Source organism: Terrapene carolina, unplaced genomic scaffold (genome assembly GCF_002925995.2).
Source record: "Terrapene carolina triunguis isolate 2854851 unplaced genomic scaffold, T_m_triunguis-2.0 Scaffold139, whole genome shotgun sequence".
In the NCBI taxonomy this organism is placed as follows: Eukaryota; Metazoa; Chordata; order Testudines; family Emydidae; genus Terrapene; species Terrapene triunguis.
The window spans coordinates 15,213,427-15,229,133 of NW_020664490.1; the positions used below are offsets into that span (position 1 = coordinate 15,213,427).

The 15,707-nt window shown below is 42.0% G+C and overlaps 1 protein-coding gene across 4 annotated transcripts in view; it reads left to right on the forward strand.

The window, feature by feature from the left end:
* INTS6 (integrator complex subunit 6) overlaps window positions 1-15,707 on the forward strand; it is an 85,540-nt gene that overhangs the window by 35,573 nt on the left and 34,260 nt on the right. For all 4 annotated transcript variants that reach the window (XM_026653442.1, XM_026653444.2, XM_026653443.1 and 1 more), the window contains exons 6-11: window positions 1,886-2,011; window positions 2,686-2,840; window positions 10,247-10,399; window positions 10,589-10,721; window positions 11,300-11,394; window positions 11,897-12,007. In XM_026653442.1, the coding sequence (XP_026509227.1) occupies window positions 1,886-2,011; window positions 2,686-2,840; window positions 10,247-10,399; window positions 10,589-10,721; window positions 11,300-11,394; window positions 11,897-12,007 (773 nt within the window). The remainder of the gene's footprint in view (window positions 1-1,885; window positions 2,012-2,685; window positions 2,841-10,246; window positions 10,400-10,588; window positions 10,722-11,299; window positions 11,395-11,896; window positions 12,008-15,707) is intronic.

A 15,707-nucleotide genomic window follows, 5' to 3' on the forward strand; every position in this document is an offset into this window, starting at 1 on the left:
AAAACAAAGTATGTTTCTTAGTTGTTACCAAGATGCATGCAGAACTTTATTAATGAAATCATTTAATAGACTGTCTTGCTGCTTCAATGAAGTGACATGTTTTCTTTGTAACTTGTTTATATATTTCTCCATAACTAGATCAGCAAAAATCATAAGTCAGCCCTTCTAGTTTCTTGATGAGTAAGAATTAAAAGAGCTAAATGTCAGCAGCTTGACTAAGGGATGACTAAGAGGAGACATAAGTCTAAAAATACTTGCTAGGCATAATCTCCAAAGTAGAACAGAAAATACATAGTGATACACAGAGGTATAACTAGGAGTAATAAAATGAAATTATGGAAGGAAAAACATTTACAGATGTATTAGGCTGTGCAGTGTCTACCAAGGGAAGTTATGGACTCACCAGTGTTTTTTACGTCCTTGTGTGGAATACATTTTGTTATGTGCACCAATATGGAGGTGATGTGTGGTGGGGGTGGGGCCGAGGGGTTCAGAGTGTGGGAGGGGGCTCAGGGCTGGGGCAGAGGGTTGGGGTGGGATGATGGTTCTGGGATGGGGCCAGGGATGAGAGGATTGGAGTATGGGAGGGGGCTCAGGGCTAGGTCAGAGGTTTGGGGAGTGGGGGGATGGGGGTTCTGGTTGGGGGAGTGGGCTCTGGGATTGGGCAGGGGATGAGGGGGCTCAGGGCTGGGGCAAAGGGTTGGATGCAGGGGGTGAGGGCTCCGGGTAGGGACGAAGGCTCTGTGGTGGGGCCGGGGATGAGGAGTTTGGGGTGCAGGCTGCCCCGGGGCTGCGGTGGGGAGAGAGGACTCCCCCAGCCCTCTCTCGCTGCAGCAGCCTGGGGCTGGGTGAGAGGGGCCTCTCCCTGGCCGCGGCAGTTCTGGCTTGGCTGGGCTGGGCCGGGCCTGGCCTGGCCCAGGCCGGGGGAGGGGCTCCTCTCTTGGCAGCTCCAGCTGGGCCGGGGTAGGGGCACTTCTCCCCACCTGCACGGCCCTTGATAGCCTGCTGCATGGCTGCGCAGCTTACAGGGAACTTAGGATGCCCCCATGGGAAAACGGACTTAAAATATAGTGTAGGAGAAAATCCTGCATTGATGTGGACTGCATGACCTTATAAGTCTCTTTCCATTGCTATCTTGAGCATTTTAACAGAACATAAAATCATACTAGTTGTGCTATACCTTTTAAAAGGATTCAGTGCAATATTTAATGGTATTAGGGCAATACCTCAGGTTCCCCATCAGGATGTAATAGAAGTACTCTTTTTTTGGCGTTGAGACATTGATACAAAGAGCACAGCAGGGCATTATTTGTCATTTGGATCATTTCCTTACATTGACAAACACAATCCTTACTTATATTGACAAACACAATCTATGAAGACATCTATTCTATACACACAAAATTTGTTACTTTAAGTAATTGTATAGTTTGCTGATACTTTTTTGATTTTTCTAATTACTATGTGATTGGTTATACAGTAGTTACCAATAAGATATTTGCTAACAATAATCCACTAACATAGTATCTGAGGTGCTACGCTATTTCCTTATACGGGTACTTCCTTATACAGGCGCTTCATAACTGCAGCGCCTCAAATACCATAATGTGGTAGATGTTGATATATGGTGTTATCTGAATGGCCACTGCTTTATAAACAAAAATACTTGCCTGCATGGCCAATACAATTTTGAGAATGTAATAAACATGCAGTATATTGTCAGTTTTAGAATACTTGTTACATTGGGAAAGGATGATAGATGTCTTAAATTAAATGCATTATAGCTAGACTTCTATTTAAATGGATTAGTCTGAAAAAATTTCAAAGCTGAAGGGAGAAATATAAAGTAGTAGACTTGTTCTTGAGACTTTTTCTTTCATCCTAGGTCGCTCGTATTGTGTGTGTTCTCCAAGAATGCTGAATCAGTGTCTTGAGTCACTGGTTCAAAAAGTGCAAAGTGGAGTAGTAATAAACTTTGAAAAATCTGGACCAGATCCTTCACCAACTGAAGGTATTAGAAAAATTCTACATACTTTTGTAACCAATTAGATTTGCACTTGGTATTCAAATTTAACAATTTCCAGAAGTGTACATAGTTTAATTTGGAAGAAGCACTACAGTGTTAGACACCATTGTTCCTTTCTAATGTAATATGGCCACATTCTTGAGTGGATTAAATTTCTGTAGCTTTACTCCTTTTTGTTCTAAATATGAATAACTTGCCTACTTCTAGAACATGTTCATGGAAAATACTAGCTTTTTTCTAACCCTGAAATGTTGTATATTAAAAGTTCATTGGTGTAATTCATATTAGATTAATGTGTGTTAAATCTTCATGCACCAGGAAAATATTTGATTCATCTAGTATTTGTGATGAGGAAAGGAAACTTCAATTGAGTTCTGAAAGTACATCACATAATAGAAGAACTGTTTTTTTTCAGACTCTCATTCAGTAAGCATTCAACAGTGTTACTCAACTCTAAATTAGTTAGCATTCCTGCTGGAAATGCTAAAAATTACTTGGACACTGGTATGTACTATTGTTGTGGTTTCTAATATATTTTTAAGGATATCCCTCTTAAGGTGTATAAAAATCCTTGCACACTCCATATAAAGTGTTTAAATAATTTGAAATACTATATAATTAAATATAGAGTTATGGAGGTAATTTTGTTTTTTGTATAGATGGACAGATGGATATAGCTAGGTCTTTTGGACCCCACCCTTGGCACAGCTGTCACAAACTTATCTATGTCAGACCAAACCCTAAAACTGGAGTTCCCATAGGCCACTGGCCTGTTCCAGAATCCTTTTGGCCAGATCAAAATTCTCCAACATTGGTAAGTACTTGAAGTGAGGGAGAAGTCATTTAACTGCTTCCTGTTCATGGGTTTTAAATCCTGGGCTACCTGGTTCAAATATAAGCACTGTAAAGGAAATTCAGGCTAAAGTCTGAAAGGAAATGCAGCAGACACAGATGTTTCAACTGCTGTGAATAAGATACTGAATGACAATTAACATACTATGTTCATTGTGGAATAATTGCATAAGAGACATCTGCTTTTTTAAGAAACAAACTGCCTGTAAGACTTTTATTGCTAACATCTGAGCACAATGCTATGAACATAAAAACATCTTACTTAAATGTATCTCTTTGGAGTTTCAACAGAGTTCAAACTGAGAATTTTCCCTTAGGACACAATTTAGTATGCAAATGAAGATCCTAGACTGATGCAGGTTCATCTCTTTATCTTGTAAACTATCATATTTAGTCATCCAAAAGACACTATTGCTTGTGAGGGGATGGGGGAGGACCTCTATGTCAATATCTCCTAAATTGGGAAAAGGTGAAGCTCGTGGTAACAGTGCTCTTTCAGTGCAGAAGTGGCAGAGTTGGCCCATATCTCCTGTTTAGTGTAGCAGTGCTTCTAATCTACCACAAATAATAGAAACTTTACCTCAAATTGTAAAAAGTCTTCACTGGCAATACATTAGTTTTCTTTGTGCTCTATTTAATTACGAATAAAAGGATGTACCCGTGCCAATTTGTATTTGTAATGTAGTATAATATAACATTCAACGTTGATTGAAAATATTACAGTTGAACTGATGTAATTTTGGGCTATTTCCTGCTTTATAAGAGGATCTTCACTGTTAGTCTTTGTGCCCTACATCTGATTTATTAAAGTTTACAAACTTAAAGGTGTTCTATGCATTTGGCTTGCACAGAACATGAAGTGCTTCAACTGAGTATAGAAAATTGAAGATTAGTGTGTGTGGGAGTATTTTATTCTTAAATTTAGTTTTTATTTAGTTTGTGTATATTCATTGTGCCCAGTCCAGTAAGACATACACAGCCTTCTGAGCTGTATGGAAGGCCAGCCTATTCTAAAGAAAAATTAATCTCTTGCAGCTGTTAAAATAAAATAAAATACTCTTCCCCCCCCCCCCCCAACATTGTGCACTTGGGTATTATGGAACTGTTTAGTGGGAGAAGAGCTCCTGCAAATGAACTCCCTGTCTCCGGTGCTCCACAATGGGCATACCCCTGGATCTGTCTGCCTTTCTTCATTCACCTAAATCTGGGTTTAACACAGTTTTTTGTGAATTACTGCTCTAGGCCCGGGGTTCCCACACTTTCTAGTAGTGCAGCTCCCTTACAGATATTTTAAAACTTGGTGACTCCCTTCAACCAAATTACCTTCCCCTCCTCCCCCCCTTTTTTTAAAATAAAAACTTACTTACTTGGGACAATAGAGTTCGGATGATTTTGCGACTGTATTGAACTACACACAGTTTACTTAATTAGATAATCTGATCTAATCTGGGTTTTTAAAACTAAATTGAAAATATGGATTGCTTGACATGTTTGGACACAGACTAATATTTTAGTGACAAGAATGGGTCTGTTAAATAAAAGTGCTTTGACCAATCTCACATAACACATGCATGGTATGTCTTAACCGACTGCCTATCAGGTTCTTTCTTGCTGACGCGTGGCCTGGTCAGGATCTCCAGTGTCTGGGGCTTTCCTTTGATTCCTTCAATTTGTAATTTTTTCAAAGTTATTCTTGGTGCCTTTTGTATATAGTTCCTGATAGTAAGTTTTAAATAGTTTTATAGTTTTTAGCAGTTTTGTGGTTAGATTTCCCAACTTGGGGACCTTCTCTATCCTAATACTCCCTTGTGATTATTGGGAAGAACTTGGGACTTCAAACTCTGTGTCCTACCCCCATTCTGTCTTCGTCAGCAACAGTGACCAGCTCTGTCTGTAGTGTCTTGGGGAGGCACACGTCGCAGCTAGGTGTATTACCTGCCACTCTTTCCCTAGCCATAGGCATGACATGAGGGAATTCTGACCTAGAAAAGACCTCATGGAGAAGGCCACAAAGCTGGCGTCGGACACAGGCCGAGGCAACCCCCGAACATCAGCCTGAATTGATACAGGGCGCACTTCCTGCCAGAAGGTCTGACTGTTGCAGGGCAATCCATACCCACAGATTTCCCCCCTTCAGCATCTTGTCAGAAAACAGAACACTTGGACAAGCATAAGAGCACCCTCTAATTCTGCTTCGAAGACGTCCAATGCAACTTTGCCTAAATCAAGCAAATCTGCTTGTTCAAACCCTAAAGACTTTGTACATCCTGAGTCCCAGGGCCATGACTCTAAAGCTCATAAATACATGGCTTTATCAATATTGGACTCTGTACCAATCACACCCTCTCCACTGGTACCATCCAAGCAAAAAGACAGGATCCATTGGTTCCAGCATGATTAGCTTCTACCACTTAAGGAACCATCACTTTATCGCACACCGGCCACACGGAGCCTCCTTCCTCCAACCTTGACAGCATAAATGGATTGGACTCCTCGTACTCCAGAGAGATCAGATTTGTACTACACTGGAGGATATCTTTGCTCTTTCTGAGTCTGTTTCCCCCATCATTGGGACCTTATCTCCTGACTCCACCAGGGGATGTACTTTTGATAGAAGCCTATCTCCTCTTCTATCTGCTAGCGCTGCTTTTCTTCCGCCAAAATTGTCGATTCTGCTGTTGGATCCAGACCCTTTTTTTTCTCTTCCTCAGCAAAATTCAAACCTCTAGAAGAGCTGTCATCTCCTCCAAGAAACGTTAGTCCAGACAGGGGACCCAGAGCCTTCTGGTTCCAACCTCTGCCTCGACATTTGCCTCAGGACCGTTGATACCCCATGCCTTTGAGACCCCCACAACTGCCTCCTGAACCAACGTGCTGGCCATACTGGGGAACCTGGGACCTGTGTGTCAGATATAGAGCCCATGCATTCTGCCAGGAAATCACCTCACCATTCCCTTCTAAGGGAACAGTCAGAGGAGACTCCTGAGACCCCATGGAAGAGGAGGAATATGAAATAGTTCCATCTGTAACAACAATTGCCTTCTTCATCGCCCAATGAAGCAGTCATCATGGCATCTCTGTCCCCTCAGAACAATCATAAACAGATTCACAGCAAAGGGTGGCAGAAAAACTCCAGATCTCCCTAGAGGAGGCCCAGGACCCTCAATACAAACTCCAGGATATCTTACAAACCACCAGCTCCAGTTGTTAAAGCTATTCTGGAACCTGCTAGAGCAGCATGGCAGACATCAACCACATACCCTACTACTCCCAAGAGGGCATAGAGGTATTATTTTCTTCCAGCTAAGGGAGCTGAATTTCTTTTTACCCACTCTGCACCAAATGCTCTGGTCATGAGGGCCATGAAGGTCAAGGAGAGATCTAGACAGCAACATTTTAAACCCACTCCTAACAAGGAGGCTAAACATCTAGACCTGTAGGGAAGGAAGGTTTTCACATCTACTAGCCTTCAGTTTTGTAAAGTGAACCATCAAGTGCTGTTGGCTAAGCACAGCTATCTCAAATGCACAGATTTTGTAGACCAGCTACTACAGCAGGACAGAGCTCACTTCCAGGCTCTTATAGAAGTGTTTAAACTGGTGACCAGAACCACACTTCAGTCAGCGATTGATGCAGCAGACATGTCATCTAGATTGATAGTAATAGCTATTGTGATGCATTGAGAGTTATGGTTGCACACTTCAGGATTTCCCATTGAGGTCCAAATCATTGTGGAAGATTTACCCTCTGAGACCTATTTTTTCAGTGAAGAGACAGATCAGTCCATACATGCTTTAAAGGACTCCAGGGCCACATGCTGCACCCTAGGAACATATACACCTGCCCCAAAAAGGAAATATCACAGGCAGCCTTTCAGACCTAGACTGGCTCCTCAATAGTTGTATCATCAGTGATCTTATGACCTTCCTTGTAAGAGAGACAAGGTACAGAACACTAGTTTCTCTGCACTCCGTATATCTACGACATCATTTCAATCCTATCCCCCAGTGAAAAGATATTTTTGACAGGAGTTTGAGAGCTGCAAACCATTTATGAGGCTGCCACAAACTTGCTTTCCTTGGGACAAGTTTCTAACTATGAGTGACCGAGTAGTTCAGGCTATACTCGGTCCTCAAGCTCCAGTTAAAACTTGTCTTTCCCTCCTGAGGCACATGGCTTCATGTACTTATGCTACTCCATTCACCAGACTCCACCTATGTTCCCTTCAGGTCTGGCTCCAGACAGTGTATTCATCAACCAAACACAGCATGAACACCATGATAACAATTCCTTCCAGAGTAATGTCTTCCCTGATCTGGTGGAAGGATCCCTGTCAGGTATGTGTAGATATCCCCTCCTGAGAAACCGGGATGCACATCAATGTTCTGGAACTCCAGGCAGTCTGAGAAACTTGAGAGGATTTTCTACAGTTCGTCTGGTCCTGCCATGTCTCAATGTCAGATTACATGACAACCATATTTTACCTGTGTGTAGAAGCAGTCATCCTGTGGAATTGGTGTTTCAAGAATTGAATCATCATGTTGGCAGCTTATCTTCCATGAATTCAAAATGTGTTGGAAGACACCCTCAGCAGGCATTTTGCCATCGATCGCAAGTGGGAATTGCATGATTCGCTAGTAAACAGCATCTTTGCTCAATGAGGGGCCCCCAACCGGGATCTATTTCCTTCTCAAACAAATGAGAGATGTAGCACATACTGCTCCACAGGAGCGCTAGGACTACACTCTCAGGGTAATGCTTTCCTTCTTCCCTAATCAGACCGTCTCAGCTATGCCTTTCCTCCCTAAGCACTCCTTCCTCGGGTCCTGCAGAAAATTCTTTAGGACACGGCAAGTGACATCTTTATAGTCCCTGATTGGTCCAGACAGTTTTGGTTTCCAAAACTCCTACAACTGTCATCTGATTCTCTGATCACCATCCAATCCTTTCCTGATCTCTTGACGCAGGAGAAGGGCAAGATCAAACATCCTAACCCTGAAGTGCTTTTCTAATCTCTTAGCTTTTGGATGGGAATCAACATTAGAACATTACTGCTCTCAAGCTGTACAAACGATCCTTAATAATAGCAGAAAGGTTTCCACTAGGAAATGCTATTCAGCCAAGTGGAAACATTTTTCCATCTGGGTACATAGAATATCAGGGTTGGAAGGGACCTCAGGAGGTCATCTAGTCCAACCCCCTGCTCAAAGCAGGACCAATCCCAAGTTTTGTCCCAGATCCCTAAATGGCCCCTTCAAGGATTGAACTCACGACCCTGGGTTTAGTAGGCTAATGCTCAAACCACTGAGCTATCCCTCCAGAGTCAGTGGATATATCCCTCATTTTGGACTAGCTTTTCTCTCTCAAAACAGCTGGGCTTTCCCAAAGCTCTGTACAAGTTCATCTGGCAGCAGTCAGTGCGTGCCATCCACTATCCGATGGTTGTTCAATTTTCACTCACCTGCTGACTACCACATTCTTAAAGGGACTTATCAGAACTTTTCTGCCAATAAAGGAAACATGTTCCTCATGGGGACTTGTATCTTGTACTTTCAGCACTCCCAAAGCCTCCCTCTGAACCATTATCTACATGTTACATGTGTCACTTATTAGTGAACGTTGATTTCCTTGTGGCCACCACCTCAGCCGGAAGGGTAGGTGAGCTAGGAACCCTAATGGTGGAGTCCACCATATGCTGTATTCCATAAGGACAATCTCTTTAGAACTATGTCCGAAATTCACTTCCAGAGTAGTTTCGGAGTTTCACATGAACCAATCAATACTTTGTTTTTTCCAAAACCGCATGCGTCTGAAGAAGGGAGACCTCACTCCCTTAATGTGTATGACATGCTCTCGCCTTCTACCTGAAAAGGACAAAACAAAGTAGAAAATCACCTAGATAGTTTCTCGCTATAGCAGAACGAGTCTGAGGTCAAGCTATTTCGTCGCAGAGGATCTTTGAGGATCTTGGCTTATATCCTGCTTTACCAGTAGTTGCATCTTCCTTTCCCTCATAGGGTGAGGGCTTGTTCTACAAGAGCATAAGCAACTTCAGTGGTATTGCTTCAGGAAGTACCCTTATTTATTTGTGTGGAAATTCTGCACCAAAAAAATTAAAATTTATGTACACAGTATTTTAAAATTCTACATGTTTTATTTGTCAAAATAAAAATATAATCATAGGAACATAACTAAGGCTATGATTTGGTCACAGAGGTCATGGACTGCAGACTTGCATGACTTCAGCCCGCAGCAGCTGGGAGCTTCCAGGTACCCCTACCTCCTGTGGCGGCTGGGAGTTGCGGGGTCCCCCTGCCGCTTGAAGTGGCAGGGGTCCCCTCGCAGCTCCCCAATCCCCACAGGCAGTGGGGGATACCTGGCAGCTCCCCAGCGGGTGGGGGAGGGGTAAGTGGGGCGGGGCCTTGGGGAACGGGTGGGGTAGATCCTGGGTTGATTGTAAATTCAAAACGTGGTCTTGCGCATAAGAAGGTTGGAGACCACTGCTGTAGGACATGTTTTCTAATCCTCTTATCATTCTCATGGCTATGCTCTGAACCTTCTCCAATTTATCAACATCCTTCTTGTATTGTGGGCACTGGAACTGGACATAGTATTCCAGCAGTGGTTGTACTAGTGCCAAATAACCTCTACTCGTACTCAAGATTCCCCTGTTCATGCATCCCAGGATTTCATTAGCTCTTTTGGCCACTGCATCACACTGGGAGCTCATGTTCAGCTGATTATCCCCCACACTCCATCCCTGTCCCCAAATCTTTCTCATAGTCACTACTTCCCAGGATAGATTTCCCCCATCCTGTAAGCATGGGCTAGTCTTTGTTCCCAAATGTCTACATTTACATTTAGCTGTATTAAAATTCGTATTGTTTGCTTGTGCCCAGTTTACCAAGTGACCTAGAATGCTCTGAATCAGTGACCTGACCTCTTCATTGTTTACCACTCCCCCAATTTTTGTGTTATCTGCAAACTTTCAGTAGTGATTTCATTTTCTTCCCAGTCATAAATAAAGACCTTAAATAGAGTAGGATAATTACTCCATTTGCAAATCATTGTCCTTGCCTGACCTGTTGATTTAGCAGTTAAAGTACTTGGCTTTTACTTTCTAAATATACTTACACTCTATATTAAGATAGTATTTACTACCTACCTAAACCCAACAGCTGTTCAAGGTTCAATAAGATGAAATATTAAGTTAGTGTTCCTATTTCTTTATTTCAGAGACACATTAACAGATACTAAGGTGCAATTTTTCAAAACACTTTTATATTGTTTCAGAATAAGATTTAGTATGGCTAGATCTTGTATTTGTTGGTGCAGACCCACACTTAACAACTGAATGTTTCTGTTTAGCCACCTCGCACATCTCACCCTGTAGTGAAGTTCTCCTGCACTGACTGTGAACCAATGGTCATTGACAAACTACCTTTTGATAAATATGAGTTAGAACCTTCACCGCTGACCCAGTTTATTCTGGAAAGGAAATCTCCTCAGACCTGCTGGCAGGCAAGTTGAATATGTACTAACTAAAGGACATTTATCTGAGAGATAGTATTCTGTAAATAACTTGGAATGAAATTCTAATTACATGTGTTGATTTACTATAAACTTACTGACATCACACCTTTAACTTATAACTCACACTTTAAAACTATTTATGTACAACATGAATTACATGAACTCTTCTTATTGCAGGTGTATGTGAGCAATAGTGCAAAATATAGTGAACTTGGCCATCCTTTTGGTTACTTGAAAGCCAGTACAGCACTGAATTGTGTGAACCTGTTTGTGATGCCTTACAATTATCCAGTCCTCCTTCCCCTCTTAGGTAAATACAGCTTTCTCAAATCCTTCTGATGTGGTAGGCGGAAAATTGCTTCAGCCTAGTTATATTTTTTGTGTTATTAATGCTGCTGTTAATAATCATAAGCCTATGCAAATCCAAAACATTAAGAATGTAATATTCCTACTGAAAAGAGAACTTTTAATTTTTCTGGTATCTACTATATTCATGATTCACTTAGCAAAAAATTACTACCATTCCTGAATCTGAGTATAATCCTGTTGATTTCTAAAAATGAGTGTTTATTGTTCACAGATATTTTACTCCCCTTCTAATATGCTGTGGCCGCCACTTTTTCCCCCCTGCTGCTGCTACAAAGCCCTTCTTTTCCTACTCCCATGGATCTGATAATGAGTTAGATTTTATAAATAACAAATTGCAAGATTCTGCCTTCCTTACGCACCTCGTGGATTGCATCCAATAGTAATTAGCTCTGATTAAGCCTTAGTGTAGTAGGACGAACCTTTAGAAGAAATGTTCTTAGAAAATGTGTGGTGAATGATGCCTTACATTTAGAAATGCACCTCTCATTTAACTTTATCTCTGTTTGTATAACTTCTTAGATGACTTATTCAAAGTACACAAGGCAAAGCCAACCTTAAAATGGCGGCAGTCATTTGAAAGCTATTTGAAGACAATGCCTCCTTACTATCTAGGGGTAAGATGATTTATTGTATGTGTGTTTTAAAATGTCTGCTGTATCCTATAATTTATGGTAAACTTGTATCTTCAGTTATTAGCTTGTTCTGTTAACTGTCTTCTTTTGGATTATATTTTATAAAGCAATTAGGATGTTCTGAACATAATAAAAGGTTAATGTGTACAAATCTAGGATTTCACATTTATGGCATCATGTATGCCCCGGAAGAGTAATTTCCTAAAATTTACATTAATGTCTTGACTTTTCCCTTTGACTGTAATGTTATAAAAACTTGGTCAGGTATAACTACTGCTTGAACTATATCTCCACTAATATTTAATAATTCCGCATTAATGTTGCAATACTTAAAGGAAAAGGATGTTATGTTGCCTTAAAGGGTTACAAATTCATTTTGAAATGAACGCATTAAGCAATCATGTTCTTTAAATTCTTGCTACAAACTTAAGGATACAAATATACAAGGATATACATATGTAAGTGTATATATTACTTGTTTCAGCCTTTGAAGAAAGCTGTGAGAATGATGGGAGCGCCTAACCTTATAGCAGATGGTGTGGAATATGGACTTAGTTACAGTGTCATTGCATACCTCAAAAAGTTGAGTCAACAGGTAATGTTGATGCAAAAGAACAGTAAAAAATGAAAACTAAAAATGAAAAACACTTATTCTAGTATCAGACTAACTTGAAAATATCAGTGAACCATATTGGTTCTCATAGTAAAGGGGCAAGAAACCTCAAGTTACCTGAATTCCTACATGTGATTACCGTTGGTACATCTTCCGTTCTCTGAATTAGTTGAAAACTTTGTCTATAGGCTAAACTGTACATACATACTGAAATGTGGCTGATTGGATAACTCAACGTATATAGTAACAGAGGGTCCTGTGGCACCTTTATGACTAACAAAAGTATTGGAGCATAAGTTTTCGTGGGTGAATGCCCACTTCATCAGACGCAAGTAATGGAAATTTCCAGAGGCAGGTATAAATCAGTATGGAGATAACGAGGTTAGTTCAATCAGGGAGGGTGAGGTGCTCTGCTAGCAGTTGAGGTTTGAACACAAAGGGAGGAGAAACTGCTTCTGTAGGTGGATAGCCATTCAGAGTCTTTGTTTAATCCTGATCTGATGGTGTCAAATTTGCAAATGAACTGGAGCTCAGCAGTTTCTCTTTGGAGTCTGGTCCTGAAGTTTTTTTTGCTGTAAGATGGCTACCTTTACATCTGCTATTGTGTGGCCAGGGAGGTTGAAGTGTTCTCCTACAGGTTTTTGTTAATTGCCATTCCTGATATCTGACTTGTGTCCATTTATCCTCTTGCATAGTGACGGTCCAGTTTGGCCAATGTACATAGCAGAGGGGCATTGCTGGCACGTGATGGCATATATAACATTAGTGGACGTGCAGGTGAATGAGCCGGTGATGTTGTAGCTGATCTGGTTAGGTCCTGTGATGGTATTGCTGGTGTAGATATGTGGGCAGAGTTGGCATCGAGGTTTGTTGCATGGGTTGGTTCCTGAGTTAGAGTTATGGTGCGGTGCGTGGTTGCTGGTGAGAATATGCTTAAGGTTGGCGGGTTGTCTGTGGGCGAGGACTGGCCTGCCTCCCAAGGTCTGTGAAAGTGAGGGATCATTGTCCAGGATGGGTTGTAGATCACTGATGATGCAGTGGAGAGGTTTAAACTGAGGACTGTGGGTGATGGCCAGTGGAGTTCTGTTGGTTTCTTTTTGGGGCCTGTCTTGTAGCAGGAGGTTTCTGGGTACATGTCTGGCTCTGTTGATTTGTTTCTTTATTTCCTTGTGTGGGTATCGTAGTTTTGAGAATGCTTGGTGAAGATCTTGTAGGTGTTGGTCTCTGTCTGAGGGGTTGGAGCAGATGCAGTTGTATCTCAGCGCTTGGCTGTAGACGATGGATCGTGTGGTGTGTCCGGGGTGGAAGCTGGAGGCATGAAGGTAGGCGTAGCGGTCAGTGGGTTTTCGGTATAGGATGGTGGTAACGTGGCCATTGCTTATTTGTACTGTGGTGTCTAGGAAGTGGACCTCCTGTGTAGATTGGTCCAGGCTGAGGTTGATGGTGGGGTGGAAGCTGTTGAAATCATGGTGGAATTCTTCCAGGGTCTCCTTCCCATGGGTCCAGATGATGAAGATGTCATCAATGTATCGTAGGTAGAGAAGGGGTGTGAGTGGACGAGAGCTGAGGAAGCGTTGTTCCAGGTCAGCCATAAAAATGTTGGCATATTGTGGGGCCATGCGGGTGCCCATGGCGGTGCCACTGGTCTGGAGGTATATATTGTCACCAAATTTGAAATAATTGTGTGTGAGGATAAAGTCTCAGAGCTCAGCAACAAGGTGTGCTGTGTCATCATCAGGGATACTGTTCCTGACAGCTTGTATTCCATCTGTGTGTGGGATGTTTGTGTAGAGAGCTTCTGCGTTCATGGTGGCTAGGATGGTGTTTTCTGGGAGGTCACCAATGCATTGTAGTTTTCTCAGGAAATCAGTGGTGTCACAGACATAGCTGGGAGTGCTGGAGGCGTAGGGTCTGAGTAGGGAGTCCACATATCCAGACAGTCCTTCAGTGAGAGTGCCAATGCCCGAGATGATAGGGCGTCCAGGATTTCCAGGTTTGTGGATCTTGGGTAGTAGATAGAATAACCCCGGTCGGGGCTCTAAGGGTATGTTGATTTGTTCCTGTGTTAGTGTAGGGAGTGTCCTGAGTAGATGGTGCAGTTTCTTAGTGTATTCCTCAGTGGGATCTGAGGAAAGTGGCCTGTAGAATTTGGTTACTTTCACAGACCTTGGGAGGCAGGCCAGTCCTCGCCCACAGACAACCCGCCAACCTTAAGCATATTCTCACCAGCAACCACACATCGCACCATAACAACTCTAACTCAGGAACCAACCCATGCAACAAACCTCGATGCCAACTCTGCCCACATATCTACACCAGCAACACCATCACAGGACCTAACCAGATCAGCTACAACATCACGGCTCATTCACCTGCACGTCCACCAATGTTATATATGCCATCATGTGCCAGCAATGCCCCTCTGCTATGTACATTGGCCAAACTGGACAGTCACTACGCAAGAGGATAAATGGACACAAGTCAGATATCAGGAATGGTAATTAACAAAAACCTGTAGGAGAACACTTCAACCTCCCTGGCCACACAATAGCAGATGTAAAGGTAGCCATCTTACGCAAAAAAAACTTCAGGACCAGACTCCAAAGAGAAACTGCTGAGCTCCAGTTCATTTGCAAATTTGACACCATCAGATCAGGATTAAACAAAGACTGTGAATGGCTATCCACCTACAGAAGCAGTTTCTCCTCCCTTGGTGTTCGCACCTCAACTGCTAGCAGAGCACCTCACCCTCCCTGATTGAACTAACCTCGTTATCTCCATACTGATTTATACCTGCCTCTGGAAATTTCCATTACTTGCGTCTGATGAAGTGGGCATTCACCCACGAAAGCTTATGCTCCAATACTTCTGTTAGTCTTAAAGGTGCCACAGGACCCTCTGTTGCTTTTTACAGATTCAGACTAACACGGCTACCCCTCTGATACTCAAAGTATATAGTATGCAAGCAGCATTTTCATATGTGCCAACTTGAATATATTTGTGGTTAAAAAGGCACAGTTCTTTCTGCTCTGTGCTAAAAATCACCTTGCATGCGATTAGGGATTTGTGCCTATATGTAATTGGGCCATAATGCAGCCTTCTTTCCTATTTGGCCCATAGTTTTTGAAGTGCTTCAGGATCCATGAAAGGCATTAGCTAAATATAAAACATAGTAAACAATGCCTTTCATCCCTATTGAAGTGCTTGCTTACAAATGAGGAAACTGGCACAGAATGGACAAGGTTACACCCCAAGCCACTGGCAATGGTGGGGAGTAGAACCCATATCTCCTGGCTAGTCTCCTGCTCTAGCAGGTAAAAACCATTGATTTCCCATTATCACTTACTGTTTTGTTGTGTGTCTCCAACTTTTTTTGGATAATCACAAAATTGAGTAGCTTTGACACAAAAGGATGTAGAGATGCAAATATTAATGTCTTTGTATGTTTAAAATTTCATAAAGTTTAAAAGCCCTCAATATAAATCTTATTTTTTTAAACTCCTAGCTATAGCCTGTGGAAATCTGTGATGAATCTTACCAAATTGTGTGGTCATTTTGCTCAAAAATCTGCATAATCTATAAATCTGTATATTTATACATTTTTGGCATAAAATACATTGTTCTACAGTATGTTATACCTACATTAGAGTATACAGTAATCCTCCTTAAAATCTTTCTTTCC